The following is a 19,493-nucleotide window of genomic DNA, read 5'->3' on the forward strand; positions in this document are numbered from 1 at the left end:
CTTTTTGGCCATCAAGGAAAACGTTATGTCTGGCACAAACCCAACACCTCTCATCACCCCGAGAACACCATCCACAGTGAAGCATGGTAGTGGCAGCATCATGCTGTGGGGATGTTTTTCATCGGCAGGGACTGGGAAACTGGTCAGAATTGAAGGAATGATGGATGGCGCTAAATACAGGGAAATTCTTGAGGGAAACCTGTTTCAGTCTTCCAGAGATTTGAGACTGGGACGGAGGTTCACCTTCCAGCAGGACAATGACCCTAAGCATACTGCTAAAGCAACACTCGAGTGGTTTAAGGGGAAACATTTAAATGTCTTGGAATGGCCTAGTCAAAGCCCAGACCTCAATCCAATTGAGAATCTGTGGTATGACTTAAAGATTGCTATACACCAGCGGAACCCATCCAACTTGAAGGAACTGGAGCAGTTTTGCCTTAAAGAATGGGCAAAAATCCCAGTGGCTAGATGTGCCAAGCTTATAGATACATAGCCCAAGAGACTTGCAGCTGTAATTGCTGCAAAAGGTGGCTCTACAAAGTATTGACTTTTGGGGGGGGTGAATACTTATGCACGCTCAAGTTTTCTGTTTTTTTGTCTTATTTCTTGTTTGTTTCACAATAAAAAATATTTTGCATCTTCAAAGTGGTAGGCATGTTGTGTAAATCAAATGATACAAACCCCCAAAAAATCCATTTTAATTCCAGGTTGTAAGGCAACAAAATATGAAAAATGCCAAGGGGGATCAATATTTCGCAAGCCACTGTATGCCTCTTTCTTTTTGCAGATGCATTTCGAACAGCAAAGAGATGCAACTAAGAGTAATGTGAATGTGACTTTAGAATACTCTGTCAAGCTAGCATTTTATTATTGTGATGCCAGTATGTTACTGACTAACACACATCTTCCTTCTATTGATGAAAACAACGATACATATAAAAAAAAGTTGACTTAAACACAGTTTCCTGTTGACGCCTGCCCTATACATCACAGCCCACTTTCAGTAACTGTCCAAACACACACCTCGGGTTTGAAGTTGGAGTTTCCAAAGTCAAAACTCTGAGGAGTGCATTTCAGATTGCAATAGAAACAAAGCATGAACTGCCCATCTGTTATTGTTAGTTTCCAGACGCTCTCCTGAGAGAATCATTAGGCAGCTTTTTAAAGCAAGCACAAAACTAGACAAAACCATTGCTAAAATAAACTGGTGTTTTGGAAAAACCTATTGTCCATTTTGCACTTTCATTGGCTACATAGACCTCCAAAGTGCAGCTTTGAAAGAAACACATGCTACTGCACACATGTATTTGCATTTTAAAAAAAATATGATATCTGGCAAGTTAAGCTAAAGCAAGCTCTCGTGTCGATGCCTTCCTAGATCAGCTGTTACATTTGCACTTCCTGGGTTATTTCACCTCAGCAGTGTCTTCTGGGTCAAAGCATGTTACTGGCTGAAAATGTATCAGGCAATAGGGGTAGCAGCTGACTGGTTATTGACAGGGAAGAAGCCAAAGAAGAAGTGGGGACAATTTCACTCGAGGTTAAATTAGGCAGGTAGTGCTAGACAGCCTAAAAGCAAGCCTTGTAAACAAATATTTCTTTAACCTTGTGTAGGACCAGATGTCATGTTTTTAATATGAAAATACATGATTGCTATAACATGTTTCTTTCAAAAGTGCACATCTGAAACCTATATAACGAATGTATGTGTATGTCAGAGACATTGTATTAAGTATTTTAACTAGTAACTGTTGAATATGAAATGTTTTTGATTGCTAGCCTTTGAATATGCTGAGCTCCCTTCATATGTTTATACTGATTCCTAAATCAAAGATAAATGCTTTGAAGGCAAAGCTAACACAGGTTTCTCAAACTGTTAAAGTTCCCACCAGCTGTGCATTCTGTCTTTGCTGTCAGTTATTTATATAGCTCGACAAACATAAGACTTTTTTTGTGTGTAATGGTGCAGCTTAAAAGGATTGTTACGGGGAGATCTGGCCACAAGGAATCTGTATATATTTTGAAGCCAATCTGAAGTTGACAGATTGAATTGTTACATTTAAAACATATTCAGTGTTCTATTTATGTATAGCGGTGGAAACAATCAAGATGGAACGAACCTCACACAGAGCCAAATGTTGCTTCAGGATTTAAACACAGTAGTGTCAGTCAAGCTAACTTGCTCCTTTAAAAGAATCTTAATGGTTCAGTTAATGATGCTCAGAAGGGTTGCATGTGTGAGGAGCCAGAGCTAGAACACTTCAGCAATGCTTAGCACCAGCACTATAGTATTTAGGTTAAAAACAACTCTCTTTCTTGGCTTTTACAATGTTTAGCATTCTTAGTGCACATTATAATGTGCAGCACTGACCTTGTCTACATATAAAAACAAACCAAACTAAAAATCTTTCAAAACTTCAAGAAATCCCTCTGAACGTGGTGGGGCCAGGCAGACGACATGAATATGAACTCATTTTTTTATAACATCCAGACTATCCCATTGTTCTCTATGGAGGTCAGCCGCATTGCCTGAGTCCTGCTTTCATAGGGTGAACTGTTTCAGTGGACAACAACCTTATAGAAACACTTTAAAAAGCTGTAGCATTATTGTGATAATGGTACTGCTGTGGTGTGTTCCTTGGTAATAATGGAACTCCCTTGTTAATACATGAATACAATTACTTTAAAACACGATAGTATAATCATTATAATTGCATTGCTGTGTGCTCCTTGGTAATAATGCAACTTGTTTATTGACTTGGGAGTTCCATTATTATCTTGTAACATGCCACACCCATGCCATTATCTTTTCACATATATGAAAACAGATGCCTTATTTTCATTCTTCAAGATTAATCTCTGTAATAATGTAGCTTATTCATGTACAAACATGGCTGTTGGACATCAGGAACAGTTCAATAGAAATTGTCCATGGAATCATTTACCTTGCAGCTAGACGAATAGGTGCTGTTCCATAAAGTGATGGTAATCATATATTCTACTTCCCTAACAATTTTACAATGTGCAATGAAGACTAGACCAGTGACAGAATGAATCAGGCTGAAAGTGAGGGGCAGTGGTAGCTTGGAGAGTAATGTTTTATTCACTGAAAGAGTAAGCAGCTTCACATTTCATTGTGTTTGCAATCACTCTAAGTGGTTCTTATTGTAATCACTCAAATTCCGTGCTTTACACTGTTTTGACAATTCACTGTTAAGGCGTTTTCCTCCATGTTCACGAGTTCCTCTACTTGCCTGCAACAGGCTTGTCTTTATAAAGGAAGAGTCAGCAGCATCTAGTGATTTGCCACTTTGAATAAAGTGCACTAGATGGTGCTGGTGCTTTCCAATATAAAACACTTTCCCTGATCTAGCCTGTATTCCACATGTATGCAACCCGCAACTAGAACTGAAGAACAGCTCCTTTACTCATCAGCACCTCAACACAGACCAAGCAAAACAAGAACATAAACCACAAAACTTGAGCAATTGCAAAACCAAAACAAGAAACACTCAATGATTTCACAACATCATAAATAGGTTAATGAACAGATTTAAAAAAAAGAAGATCTGAAGCTACTTGTGGACCAATCAGAAACAGTATAATATTGAATGCATATGCACTGGTGTTAGGTACAACACTGATACCTGTACAAAGCTGTGGGGTATTTCAACAGAGCTGTGGGGTAGTTTATGCCTCTACACATGAAATGGGTTGCTTATCCTTATACAGTTTTAAAATCTTGAAAAATGGTCCATTCCATTAATAAAACAAGTTTCTACCACATTATTTATATATATATATATATATATATATATATATATATATATATATATATATATATATATATATAGAGCCATATATATACATATATAATGTGTGTGTGTGTGTGTGTGTGTGTGTGTGTGTGTGTGTGTGTGTGTGTGTGTGTGTGTGTGTGTGTGTGTGTGTGTGTGTATAAAATAAAAATCACATTCTAATCTAAATCATAACAGAACATTTCTATTACTGATACCCACCGGCTTCCCATCCATACCAAGTGGACCCTAAAAAAACAATAACAAACTTTTAATTGAGAGCAAGCCAAACCCTGCAGGGGAGTGTGTCCTTTCTGTGGGTTTGCTTTTTCTAACCCTAAAACTAAAGATGCTGCTCTAATGAACTCATAGTAGACTAAGCGTGACAATTTTGACAGCAGCAGATCGATTTGAGAACAAGATGTTTTGGAACAAAGGACGTGTTCATACTAAGATATATCATCTCATATTATTATTAAATGTTATTAAATAGTTTACCAGAATAACATAACCTGTCTAATCAGGCATCGCTGGGACCGGAGTTTAGTGTGATGGTTTACAGAAATACTGTAAACCTAAAGTATAAATGACTAAATATTTGTATAGTTTAAATAACTTTATTACAATACATACAGTAGATGTACAGTCCAGATGTATCCTGCAATTAAAGGGTTGCAATGATTTCCTTTCTCCATTATGCAAACAAGGTTTTTTACTGTACCGTATTCATGAAACATACTTGATTATAAACTGCCAGACTGACACTCAAATTTCCATTGCTTTTAGGCAAACAAGACTTACAAATGATGCCAGACTCCAGAATAGACAGGTTCTGGATTGTAGAGGGTACCACACCATTTGTTTTAATAGGGATTTGGTCGGGACCCACAATGATGTAATATTATACAGGACACTGGTTTGCAGAGGGGCTGGATTAGACAGGTTTAACTGTAAATATAGCACATTATTCTGGCTATGAATGAATGGAAATCAATGCAGAAGCTCCTCACACGTTACAGTTAAAAGAAGTTAAAGAAACAGTGAAAGAACAGGATTTTAAAAGAAGATCTTGAAGTTGTAAAGAGGGCTCACAGAAACGTACAAGGAGAGAGCCCTAGCCCTGAACGAAGGAACGACGATACTGGTCAAGTCCACAAGCAAATTAAAACATATTCTACCTCAAGTGTTTTTAAATAAATACAAATCTAGATGTAGAATTGTTTCAGTTGCTGATTCACTTCTTAACTCTGGACTGCTGTCGTCCCCCCTTGCAACACAGGTTAAAACATTTGAATTATTTGTGAAAGCCAAATATGGTTTGAAATGAAGCTGCTAATACACACACTGCAGCCCTGTCTCTGCTTTACTGTGAAGCAGCTGACAGTGAGCAGGCAAGCTGAACGGTTCAGCCCTCTGTAACCCTACATAGACCCTGCAGGTAACTCTGACTAATGCCAGGGATCCATTTCGTCTGCCTCTTTCACAAATTATATAAATCAAAGCCGACTTTTGTGGAAAAAGTTTACTGCAGCCGAACTAATGTAATCAAGCTGATCAAGAACAGTCGAACTTTTCCTTTTCCAACGTGGAAAGCCTGGGGTTCTGTTGTTGACATGAAATGGTGCCTTAATTTTGATTTATTAATAAAAATGTGAAATCCCAGTTTTAAAACAAAATCTAGCTACCGGATAATATTCAATATTAATGCATCAGATTGTGATTTTAATGAAGTTCCTCTAACTATCTATTTTTTTATGAATATATATCTTAAAACAAGCTGTACTGGGTTGTGGACTACATTGGAAACCAAATCATAAAATTAATTAAGTCAAGCCCCATTGAAATGAATGATGCCCCACTTTATAACATATCTAATTTTGTTAACTGTAGACTCTCGCAGAATTTGATCAAAAGAAAAAGTTTTAAATACAATCAAAATGCAAAAGAGTGTATTGCCATCAAAGAACTGAACATCAATGTCAATATTGCTGGGGGATGTTAAATAAACATAATGGCTGCTTCCTTAATATAAAACAAAGCTTGACCCCAGTTCAGAGTAATGTAATGAATATCTCACTGCCCCTACTCTGTAGATAAAGACTGGTGCTGACCTATAGACCACAGACACCAAAGTTTGACTTTCAGGTAAACTATCTATGGAAAGCCTAAAATTAAGTTCTTCACACCAGAATCCTTTGTGATATCCCACAAAACCACAACAAGTAAACATAATCACTGTCAAAGAGTTGTCACACTGAGTTTTTCTTTTTAAAACCGATGGTCTTACAATTAAATAAATCCATCTGAACTGGTAACTTGGTACCAAACACAGGGTTCAATGAAGGAAATAAAGGTAGTGGTGTCCCTATCAAACATTTCCATAATACAGAAATTCTTTTATATTACCTGTTAATAAAATAATAATAATAATAATAATAATAATAATAATAATAATAATAATAATAATAATAATAATAATAATAATCCTTTGAGGGTTATAAATATCATTTTCACCAAAAACCTGAAATGCAATTACAGTTTAAAATTTGGACATGCCCTATGCTGGGTAGTGCATTTCAAAACAATAATTCAACCACAAGCACCAAGACACTTTCAAAAGAACTCCGGGACAAAGTTGTAAATGTCCTTGAAAGCCCTGACCTAAACTAAATCCAATCGAAAATGTGTGGCATGACTTGAAGATTGCTGTCCATCAACGCTCCCCAAGGAACTTGACAGAGCTTGAACAGTTTTGTAAGGAAGAATGGCCAAATATTGCCAAATCTAGGTGTGCAAAGTTGGTAGAGACCTATTCGAACTGACTCACAGCTGTAATTGCTACCAAAGGTTCTTCCACCAAGTATTAGCTCAGGGAGATGGAGACTTATCCAATTATAATCTTTCAGTTTTGTATTTAATAAATAACTTAGTCGTCACCAATTATTATTTTGTTTATTTTTCTCCCCAATTTAGTCATGTCCAATTATTTTTAGGCTCAGCTCACCGCTACCACCCCTGTGCTGACTCGGAAAAAATGACTAAGTGGAAAAAATCCTCATTTAGATGCATGAAACTGACACAACAAAATGTGAAAACAAGTTCAAGGGTTGTGTAGACTTTCTATAGGCACTGTACATTTTTATATATATATATATATATAACAATATATATCTCCTTAGCTTCAATGCTTTATAATCTCCAGCATTATGATCAATTTTTTAGACCACTTAGACAGTATTAAGAACATCTCACAAAAGAACTGCAGACAACATCATCTGAAAAAAAGTGCAGACAAACAATACTAGTGTGTCTCCTTTGAGTACATTACCTACTCTCTCTATCTGCTAGTGTTTTCAAGTTACCTAATTTCCAGTTAGTTGATGTAAAGTATTTGCATGGTCTCAAATGGAATCCTGGCTGCAGAAGGCTGTGGTCTCCCTTCTTTTATAACTCACGCTCAGGGCTACGATGAGAGAGCATGCACACATGATCTGGAACAGAGCCCATTACTGCTGCATGATTTCAGCTTATTAGTTTGATTTACAGAAGATGGTGATCCTGTCAGCATAGAACACTGCTTATGTTTTTGTAAAGTGAATTTCTATTTGGACAATGGGGATTGGGAATGGAAACAGTTATGCTAGGACATGCTGTTCAGCATAAGCTCCTTTGTAAACTCCACTAACCCATTCTGAAATTGTTAAAAGCAACTTTGTTTCACAAGAACACATAGTTTTAAATAATTAAAATATATAGCTACATGCTTGTGAAAGAGCCTCTGGAATGAATAGAGCATTGCTGATGAAGAGAACATTTCTATGACACTAATGACAGTGAAGGCTGTGTGCAAACCAATCCCTCACAGTGAGAGTCAAGGCTCCGATCTCCAGGCCTAAAATACCAAAATAAATCACCCTCCATGACCTGAGTACATTAAAACATGGTGGCATCTGTTAATGTGCAAAAAGGTAGTAGATGCAATTGCATGTGCCTGACTGGGGACAAGGCATCTATGAAAAGCCAACAAGTCTAATATCAATTGTAGCACATTCAGAAATATACTTGCAACATATCAGAATGACGCTTACAGTTCCAAGAATGTTACAGGTCTTTATAAAATCACTGTATGTCAGTACGAGCGTGGCCTCTCTGATACACTCGTCCAGCTTTAAGCTGCTGCTTGAAAAAACTAATTTAAATGATCAAATCTTCTCGCCCAGGTTTCGCGATGTCAGCTCAAATTAAAAACCATCCTCTAAAATGAGGGTAATTTATTGCAGTATTTTGGGCACTACTCAGAAAATAAAATCTGGAAAATCAGAACCCCTAATTATGACACCCATCTGCTTTTGACAGTTCCGTTTGTATTTGATATGTTTACTGTTTAAAGCAGTTTGTGAACTTCATTCCTTAACATGGAAAATAATGAGTTCTTGCCAAAAAATCTGGGCGCATGTGAGACCAATAAAACAAATGAAATGGCAACAGAGCTATTGGAATTCCAGTTATTTTTACACTAAAATAATTCATGCATGTCTTTACACAGCCTTCTGTGCATTCTACAGACCAGGATATCAGGTGGAAAACCTTGATGATGGGTGAACTACTGCCTTTATGAATTCTGTGTCAACGAGATGAGGTTTAAAGTTCTAGAGCTGCACATGAAGATGAGCCTGGCTCCTTTGCAAAGTGGTTAAGGTGCTCGGTTAGCGGTCTGTGCACAGGCTCTGCCCTCTTACACCGACAACCCAGTTTGTTTATAGTTACAGACGCTTAATTGGGACAGCAGGCATGCAAGATACAGGAGACTATAAAAACAAGGTTATCTAACAATGTATCCTGATATCTAAATTGCACTAGAAATAGCAAGGCATTCAGGCTTCTAGCTATTACTGTGCCAACAAATTAGAACTTTTTAAATTGATTCTGAATCGGTGCTTCTGGATACAGCGTTCATTGTGTGGGTTCAGAACTCTAATGCACGTCTTATACACATTACAAGCACAGCACCAACATCTGGGAAAATAGTCAAATGCTTTTTTCTATTAAAATTATTTCTGGTTTAGATTTATGTCCAGCACGAATCAATTGTGCACAATCCTGTGCTCTTAAATAATTGTCGGTGGTGATTATCTGCAATATATGCAGACTATTTTTTTAAATAAATAACATATTTAGCTTTTATGGATTAACATGTCTTTCATGTTCATTAGTTGCTGGATATGTGTGTAAATATGTCTAAGCCTGTTATTTATTATGTGACTTGAATAAATGCTTGTTGTTCTGAAACAGAAAGGCATTTGAATTGTCTGTAATAAGAGGGAAGAGACAAGGTTCTTACTCTGTATAAATACAACTCAGATCTGTTTATTTCCTTTACATGTGAAACAATAAACTAGCTGCTTACAAATTAGCATGCCCTGCCACTGATGCTTCAGTGAAAGATGCTTCTACTAGTTACTATTAGATTTGATGTATAGTGCCTCTTACAGGAGGTGACATCATCTGGTTCAGTTTGGTAAGAGAACTGTGCTAAGAGACATCATGATGCTTTAACTATAGACTGCTCAGCATCTTTCAGCCAATCAGAGCCTACGTTTTACCTCTGTATTCCACGACACCACGGAGAAACCCTATTCATGCATCAACCATGCTGCTTTCCGTTTTTTACGTGCTGTATTCTTCACATCATCACGGTTCACCTACAGTTCATCTCGGAATTCTATTCAACTGAAATTCAAAATCAGTGACATCACAATCAGCCTCCCAGTGGCTCATCCCAATGTAGCTGCCTTTTGCCCCTCAGTACAGAACTGCTATTCCACATTTGGCACTTCATTATGGAAAAAAAAAGAAACTAAAATTGTAGTCACTGTTTCCAAACCACTGTACTGAAAGCACATTGGCGCGATTGGACCACCCTTTGCGGTAGGAGCCGACACCACAAAAATATATATTTTTTTACTAAAGAAAAGTATGTTGGATTTGTGGTGGCACCTAAAAAAACAAAGCGGTTGATACAATTCCACAGCATCCCAAAGTTTTGTCAACCAAGTCGAGCCTGGCTTCGAATACAATGGGCCAGTCACGCTTGAATGCGGAGACACCTCTGCCTATGGGGTCGGAATTTTCACCAGCAAGAAGCTGCTGAAAATACCAACAAATGCAAATAAAGGCCATTCTGTATACAAATGACTGGGGGATATCAATCCTCCCTTACTAATGAATTTCAGACTGCAGGAACAAACTACCAGCTAGGGCAACAAGCATACATCTGCCTGAATGCATTTAAAGCTGTACAGAATGGAACACTGGATTTTTATATTCACCTTTGTACTACACACACAGTTTGCTTTAAAATACAATACTATGTTTAGATTTGTTTTGATTCTGCAAGGTTTTTAATTCTGTTGCTACAACACTGAATTTATTTTTGCATGGTCTTTGCCTGGTCTCCCAGTTAAAACCACATTAATATGCTGTGTGTTGGCTTTCTCTTTGTTATGAGAGATCTTGTGCAGTTTGGGCTGAAAACTGGGCAAAAAGATTTCTGTTATAATAAGACTTGATATAAATCACAACAATGAAGATGATTTTCAGGAACTGTTATTAAACTTTAAAAAAGAAGGCCAATTCATAACTGGAATATCATGGATGAATACTGTAACAACTACAGTACAGACGAATGGAAACAGTTGTAAGCCTAGTATTGTTGCACCATTGAGGAAGATTCTGTAGCTGTGCCACAACTACACCTGTTTTTCCATCCAATCAATTAGGTGAAGGACACTTTCCTTTGAAAGTTGATGCAAGTTCCAAGATAAAACTGAAGTAGACAAATCTCTCAGCAAAAGCCTAAATCAATGTACTGGTTCCAGTTATGAGAAGGAACAAATCTCATAAATAAACATACTTCATCAGAGTTTAGTTTTTTTGCCAAGAGTATCCGTTAACATTAAGAGCATATGCTTTGGTAGAGGCCCATTCGTTCATGTGTGCTGTGCCAGTACAATATCATGACAGCAACATGCTGTACTCCTTAGTTGTAACCCTTTCAGGAAGATTACTCAATCTATTGCTCCAGTACTGAAACATGAAAATATTAGATTTAGGCAGGGGTGTGTCATCTGGGCCTTCCAGGTATTCTCTGCTGACCAGAGAGCACCAACTAAACTGCTGCCAGCAGTCAATTTACAGTGCTCACTTATGCTGCGAAACATGCTCTAATGTTTTACTGAAGGGCTGCGATGGGATCAACCGATAGAAGATCTGCATTTTCTCAGCAGCAGTCCAATCATAAGTGAGTGGAGGCTGGACAAACAGATGAAGGTATTCTCTGCCTCGACGGAAGGTCTTGAGTAAGTTTAACCAATGGGAAAGTCAAAGATCAGCCCTTTTTTGCAGCTGTCCAATCATTAGTGAGCAGAGGCGGGAGATAAATATGATAGTTTTCCTGCAATATTGCTCATTATAGAGACCACTATTAAAAATGATATAGAGAACTTCAAAGTAATATTTCAAATTGCTTTTCACACTTTTTATTAAAAATGTCATCAGAAAACGGAGACGTCGTAGTCGAGATTGTTAAAAAAAGGGAGGTATACACCACAGATACCCAAACTGACACCGGTTGCTGTCAATTAAAAAAAAAAAAGAGATACTGCTGGAACCATCTGTTGTTACAGAAAAGGTGATATGGAATAGCAATGGTTACAGGTAAGGCGGTTCAGTGCCGTCTCTAAACCACCCTACGAGGTGGTTCAGGAGATGGCATAAAATAGGACAGGCTCTGTGACGGTATAGGCAATTCACACAGACCAAAATGCCGCATCAGTGTCGGTTCTGAGCCGCCATAACTAGTCTGTGTGAAAGGGGTATAGGATCATGCAACAGTCTCTTGACACAGGGATTGTACCGACAGACTGGAAAATTGCAAACGTAATACCGATCCACAAAAAGGGAAACAAAACCTAACCAGGTAACTACAGACCAATAAGCCTGACTTCTATTATATGAAAACTTATGGAAACTATAATAAGATCCAAAATGGAAAATTACCTATATAGTAACAGTATCCTGGGATGCTGTCAACATGGGTTTAGGAAAGGAAGATCGTGCCTAACTAACCTGTTTGATTTTTCTGAGGATGCAACATCGATAAGGGATAATTGCAAAGCATATGATATGGTTTATTTAGATTTCCAGAAAGCTTTTGACAAAGTCCCGCATACTACGGAATGTAGTAATGATTCAAGGAAACACATGTACATGGATTAGGGAGTGGTTAACATGTAGAAAACAGAAAGTACTGATTAGAGGAAAAACCTCAGAATGGTGTGTGGTAACCAGTGGAGTACCACAGGGATCAGTATTAGGTCCTCTGCTGCTCCTAATCTACATTAATGATTTAGATTCTGGTATAGGAAGCAAACTTGTTCAATTTGCAAACGACACAAAAATAGATGGAGTGGCAAACACTGTTGCAGCAGCAAAGGTCATTCAAAATGATCTAGATAAGATTCAGAACTGGGCAGCCACATGGCAAATTACATTTAAGAGAGAAAGGTGTAAGGTACTGCACGTAGGCAATAACAATGCACATTATAAATATCATATGGGAGATACTGAAATTGTAAGAGGAATCTATGAAAAAAACCTAGGAGTTTTTGTTGACTCAGAAATGTCTTCATCTAGACAATGTGGGGAAGCTATAAAAAAAGGCCAACAAGATGCTCAGATATATTTTGAAGTGTGTTGAATTTAAATCAAGGGAAGTAATGTTAAAACTGTACAATGCATTAGGAAGACCTCATCTTGAACACTGTGTTCAGTTCTGGTCACCTCGCTACAAAAAGGATATTGCTGCTCTAGAAAGAGTGCAAAGAGCGACCAGAATTATTCCGAGTTTACAAGGCATGTCATATGCAGACAGGCTAAAAGAATTGAATCTATTCAGTCTTGAACAAAGACGACTACGCGGCGACCTGATTCAAGCATTCAAAATTCTAAACCAGACCAGGGGTCACAAATGGAGATTAGATAAAGGGGCATTCAGAACAGAAAATAGGAAGCACTTTTTTACACAGAGAATTGTGAGGGTCTGGAACCAACTCCCCAGTAATGTTGTTGAAGCTGACACCCTGGGATCCTTCAAGAAGCTGCTTGATGAGATTCTGGGATCAATAAGCTACTAACAACCAAACGAGCAAGATAGGCCGAATGGCCTCCTCTTGTTTGTAAACTTTATGTTCTTAGGATGTCTACCCCAGTAGATTCTGTCACAGCACGCCACTGGTTTTAGGCATATCAGTCTGGTGTGTTGAAAGAGCTGACCCACTTTCAAGTATTGCTGGTGCTGGATGATAATGACATTATCAGTGAGCAATACTTGGCTAAAAAATTAGCAGAATAAGCACAATTATCATGTTAACTCACATTAGTTGCGAGTTACTTTCAGAACAATAAATAATCAAGCACAATCAAATTGTGTCTAATATCATGCTAATCAATTATTGGTCCAACCTTATGCTTTGTTTGCACACTAAATAAAGAAAAAAACGGTTTGCCAAGCAAGCAGACCTGCATACTCAGGTTTATTCTTGCACATGTCAAAATGCAATACAGACCATTTAATGTAAAACTTCATAGACAGAGCTTACTTGACAAAGTTTACACAACTGTAAACTCTGCTGCCAAGTCCTGGTATTAATTAGTGCACATGCTCTTGCTATCATACCAAGACATCTCAGGTACTGGCGATAGCTGTACTATATTGCAAATAAACTTACAAAAGATCAAGCATTTCCATTGGAAACACTCAAATGTAGCTCCAGCTACCCATCAATTTCTTTTACTTAAAGTCTGAGATCCACAGAAAATAATATTTATATAGCTAAAGTTTGTTAGCTGTGACATTGCTGCATTATTACTTCCTGCTAGGAAGTAATTTAGTTTCTGCCTATAAAATTTGGAATGCAGGTGTAACAGGGCAAGCAGCCCTGTACAGTGTATATTTTTAGAACGGGGTCTCCCCCTCCGCCCCTGTGTTTTTTGTTTTGTTTTATTTATTATATATATATATATATATATATATATATATATATATATAATATATATAGTATATATATATATATAATATAATATATATATATATATATATATATATATAGATATAATCGTTAATTTACGGCAAAAGCTGTGTTGTTTGTTTATGATGTTTGTTTGTATATATGACTGCATGGCTGTGCATTTTTGTTTTGCATGGTGGATGGGAAGCCCCATCCACATTAAAAACTCGTGCAGAAGGTGGCCATCTCCCGAATTAAGTGATTAATTTGTTGATAATCGTGAGATGGTCACCTGCAGAAATACCTGCAGCTCTGTGCGCTTCGGGATGAGTGTTCGAGAAGTGAAGAACGGGAGACCGAGAGGAGAAAACTAAAAACAAAACTGAAACTTAAAAGGATCCATGAAGGCTACAGCCCTGCCGGATCTTAAGTGTCATTACTATGTTTGTGATTTGTTTTTGTTTGAATACTTATTTTCTGTGCTCTGTGAGCAGTGTTTGTTTTGTTTAAATATTTTATTTATTTTTGTATTTAAAATAAAAACGGCGTGTGCTGCACCTTTGAACTGCAATTACCTGGTTTGTTATTCTTCCGCCTACTAGCCTGACGTCACCACAACGACATTTCCTGCCATAGCAGGCATGCAATCATTCTCTGGTCACTGGGCCTTAACAGGTTAAAGAATGCCAATATAGTTCATTTTTAGAGCAGACATGTTTCAAGTTAAAGAAAGTGTGATAATTTATTCCTTCACAGGTTCCAAAAACCTTGCAGCAGGCCCTGCTGATACAGTAACTCTCAGAGGAAATCTATACTCAATCATCCAGGGGGAAATTAAAAAAAAAGACGGTGGCGTAAACCTCAGGAAAGAAATGCAAGCCTACTCCAGCCACAAAAGGATCTCGCTAGAAACTGTACAATCACACTTTGATCTCTGAATACATTCTGCAGAGCAAGCAGACTTTTAAAATACTGCCACATACTTTGTTATATCCATCACAATGTGAGGTAGACTGAGTCTTGCCTTGGGTTGAGCCAAAGATAAACAGAGTCAAAGACAAACTCCCTAACCTACTGCCTCCCTTTGAAACCTCTCATGCAATGTATTGTTCTATGTCTAATTCAATAAAGGTTTGTGCTGAAATGATCCACAGCCTTAGAAATAATCTGTCTTTCCACAAAGTCAGGACTGTCAGGGCGGTTTTTGATGTTTAACAGAATAGGCTTTGTAGCGTGCTGTCTGATTAATGGAAACCGATCTGTGATGAGCAGTGGAAACACACTGCCATGCAAGACAGCCCTTCTGACTCTAAACAGCAGGAGGCAGAGGAACCACTGTCGTTCTTGACCTGTCTGGTTTAACAGAGAAGATAACAGAGAAGGTTTTTCTTTATTAATATCATCCTAATCATAAATCAGCAGAATGCCCAAGTACAGTAGAAATCTCTTTACTGAACTTGGAGTGTCCCCCAACACTAGTCCTGCTATACATTATCCAAAACAAAGGGAGTGCATGGGGAAACGACACCTTTAAAACAAATAGGTTGGGTATTTAGAATATGTACTTATCTCTATCTAAGATTGCATCTACATGTCCAATGTAGATGCCTCCACTTTCTGCCTCCACTTTCTTTCTAATCAAATCATTCAGCAACAGGCTGCCGCGCTATTCTGTTAATGGGGTTGGATGTTTATTATAAGTCAGTTATAATGCTATTATAAATCCACAGATTATATGTATAGAATCTGATTGTTGCGAAAGATTACAGATTCTAAAGCCCTATTAGCTTACAAATGACATTTACAATAGTATATTGACAGCTCCAAGCACAGCCTGATTCAATAGTTAAATATATTACACTCTTGTCTATAAGGCTATTATCATACTAGAGCTAGAGGTACAAAATCAATAATGGTTCTGTTGCACACGTTTGGCACTAGAGGGCAAGTCTAACAATATTCTGAAGGCCAGTGCAGAAATCGTTCTCTGCTGATCCGAAAACTAAGGAACACTGGGTACCGACAGCATTGCTTAGTGTCTTACTAATTCACTCTTACAGATGGTAGATGTCATTTTTCAGGATTGTGTTAACACCAGCTGTGCTGTCCCTGTTTCCTGTGTGCTCTGTGACCTGTTAAGGCCTCACAACCCCTAGTCTCTGCTGGCTTACATGGAACAATTTCATCACCGCATCTCCGAGTCCTTAATTTAGTGTTCTCATTGGTATTTGCATATGGTAAAGTGTAATGCTATTGGCTGATAAAGTATGGAGTTACATGTTAGTTAAACTGCTGCAGATGTGTTGTAGGTTAGAGACACACTGAAACGCCCCGGTGTGCCACACTCCCCCCTCAGCTTGTTTGTTGTTACTGACTGGCTATAGTGAATTTACATGCCATACAAGACTGTTTATTAAACAGACTGTTTTACATTTGTTCATGAAATGTGTGTCATGTCATTCTTTTTAATCACTTCATGCTTACTGGTACATCACATAGGATACAATACTTTGCCACTCTGCTATAGCCTATTGGCGTCTATTTTAATAATCAAAACAATGGCAGATCTAAATACCGCCACCATTTAAATCTGTGTATGAATCCTGCTGTATTAAGATATACCACTGTTCAGATCAGAAATGATAAATATGGTAGTTTTTCTGTAAGTTAATGCAAGTCAGCTATTGGTGGTATGATGCAAATTCTTTCTAGCCAATCCTTATTAGGATATTGCTATCCATAGAATGTTCTGTATAAAACTTCTAGTAAATTGAGATTTCTATTGAAAGGAATGACAACACATATCTTTAGAACATTACACTGCTGTGCCATGCAACAGACTAACAGATGCCAGGGAGACTTCCCTACCCCAGCAGCTCTGCATCCAGGGAAGACTTCCCTATTAGAGCAGCTCTTCATCCAGGGGAGACTTCCCCACTACAACAGCTCTGCATCCAGGGAAGACTTCCCTACTACAGCAGCTCTTCATTCTGGGGAGACTTCCCCACTACAACAGCTCTGATCAAGTACTGCAGCACTCTCTGGCAGCACAGGCCAGATGAGACTTCCCTACTACTTTCTGGCAGCTGTGCAAGCAGCCCAACTATTTAGAGGGAATAACATTTTGTGTACAAAGCCCAATCTTTATTTACTGCAAGGCAAAACAATGTGGGGGACCTCTGTGTAGAGCGATCCCATCTGGCAGAAAAACAAATCAACCAGATATGTATGCTAACCGCACATACAAACAGAGCATTCACGCACCAGGCCAAGCTACAGCCCCACCTCATGTGAAAGCCAAATTGACTGAAGTAAATATGAGCAACAATCTCTTCTCTCAGTCACCTGCTAGAATTGATTTTCAGAAGCAGTGTGTGTTTGTGAATGGATTAGGAAGGACGGCATCTTCTAATGAGACACTGCCTGGCAATTGACTCCCTGCAAAGTTGCAAAGCAAAGTTGGATTCATTTTAGAGAGAAAGATTTAACATACAACTATCCAAATAATATCAAGTAGAAAGAACACTGTCAGCACATGTAATTATTGGCCACTTTACCTGATGTAATTATATGTAAACCATTTTTCAAGACTATTATGCACTGTAAATGTAGTACAGATGCTTATGCTCAGTCAATGTAAGTGGATGGAGGCACACATTTTTATAACAAAGTTGTTTTTTTAATCTATTTTACATGCAATAGTAACCTTCTCACTAGAAACAGTGCTACAGCTGAGACATGAAGTTCCCAATGATATGTCTTGAACGTACACTTTTGAAAGTTAGCACCAATTTAATGAAGGTCTTATAACAGCTTCATTATTCTGGGCTCAGACAGTGTCTCTTCCCCCACTGGGACTGACTTGTCACTACACCTCTCTACATACTGGCCTGCTTTTGCTCCAGTGCGCAGCAGTAGTATAAGAGGTAATGAGCAGCATCTTCTAGGTCAGGTATACTGCAATGGATTTGTTTTCATAACATTTTACAGGAAAACCCTATTGAAACATGAAAACTGGATTAAAAGAATATTGAAAGATTGAAACAATAGAGAGGTAGTGGACAGAGAAACAGAGAAGTGTGTGTGGAAGAGAGATGGCTTTAGATGAAGGTGCCAGAGACATCCTAAAAGTACTTATTTACCGGGTAGCCATCTCGTCCTGGTGTTCCCTGCGAGCATGAAATAAAGGACACAACAAACAGAATGGTTAAAAACATGCACTCCAAGTCAGGATGTAGTAACAAATACAACCACCACACCATAACACTAGTACTGTTAGCATGTAGCCATGTTAAAGAGCTCCCAATAATGGGAGCAAAATATCAGAATAATAATTCTGGTTTAGATTCATTACAATCACTTACAGTCACCACATCCTGGTGAATCATGACCTCCACATACATCTGGTACACAGTGTAACCATTAACACTTTGTTATATCCCCTGGGGGCTTCAGGGGAACAGGTTCATATTTACACTAGGGTGACCAATAATGCATCAGACATGACTATTAAAAAGTTAGACATATTCTGAGAGCTCTATTGAGGTCACAGGTTGTAATAACTGAAACAGAATATGATACAAAGTGAATTTGGAAGTCAAGATTGCTAATTTGTTGTACCATGCTCTTTAACTCCAATCCCACAAACTGTTGTCTAGTACCACTGCTAACATTAGGAAAAGGGCAAATAATGGTATGTTTCACAAATGTCACTGGTTAGCAAACTTGCTCAAATTGTACTTCTGCCATCACTTATTTTCACTTCGACAATTCCCTGAAGGTACTGTAGCGTTCCCGGTTCCCGCAGGCATGCGCCTCACACAGGGCGATGCAATCCACACACAGGCGGAGGGCGGGTGCGAACCCAGGACCTCTCACACTGAAGCATAGCACCGATACCGCTGTACAAAAGAGCCGGCTCCTTTGCAAGGAGTGTATATCAGGCTTATGTCTTTGCATGTGATTACATCACTTACCAGCCCTGCTGCTGCCTTCCCCCCGTGCACGCTACAGTACTTCAGACAAGCCCCTGGTGGTGCTCTGGTGTTGTAGGTGGGCAGACAGCAGAGCAGCCCTTTTCAGTTAGAACATGTACAACACCTTTAAAAATGAACAAAAACGTCTTCTTCCTCGTCATCTACTGTATCTTATACCATGTGGTAAAGGCACCTGCAAATAATACGCTTTTACAGTAATCATGGGGAAAGAGTCCTACAGAGAAAATAACCAACCTCATTATCAAACTGCTACTTTAAAATCACTGGACTTGTTATTTACAATGACTCACACACTAACCTCATGCAGTAGTCATCGGAAAAGAGGTGATGAAGGCTTTTACAATGACAGCTCTAACGAATTCTAGAGGGCCTACTGTATCCTAAAGCACTGCCTACTTAGCTTATTTATAAAGTGATTGTAGCCTCACAGTGCAGTGTAAACCCCTTGGGGTATAGCGGGAAGTGGCTAAAACAAAACTAAAAATAATAATATCGGTCTGCAGTCTACAACTGAAACTGTATCATCTGGAATCAATTTTCTTCCCAAACAGTACCACATTTAAAAAGAAACAGCCCAGGACTGTAAATAAAGCATTCCTGTTTGCAGGATTCAATTCATGAGGGGAATCCAC

General features: G+C 38.3%; 1 protein-coding gene across 13 annotated transcripts in view; it reads right to left on the reverse strand.

The window, feature by feature from the left end:
• Positions 1-19,493, reverse strand: part of LOC121297190 (collagen alpha-1(XXIII) chain-like) — a 240,114-nt gene that overhangs the window by 41,099 nt on the left and 179,522 nt on the right. For 8 of the 13 annotated variants that reach the window (XM_041223311.1, XM_041223304.1, XM_041223309.1 and 5 more), the window contains exons 5-6: positions 18,007-18,033; positions 4,020-4,046 (exon numbers count right to left, since the gene is read on the reverse strand). The exons of 2 other annotated variants lie outside the window; for them this stretch is intronic. In XM_041223311.1, the coding sequence (XP_041079245.1) occupies positions 4,020-4,046; positions 18,007-18,033 (54 nt within the window). The remainder of the gene's footprint in view (positions 1-4,019; positions 4,047-18,006; positions 18,034-19,493) is intronic. 3 more of the 13 variants (XM_041223312.1, XM_041223305.1, XM_041223306.1) reach the window with 1 other exon arrangement.

Source organism: Polyodon spathula, chromosome 22 (genome assembly GCF_017654505.1).
Source record: "Polyodon spathula isolate WHYD16114869_AA chromosome 22, ASM1765450v1, whole genome shotgun sequence".
In the NCBI taxonomy this organism is placed as follows: Eukaryota; Metazoa; Chordata; class Actinopteri; order Acipenseriformes; family Polyodontidae; genus Polyodon; species Polyodon spathula.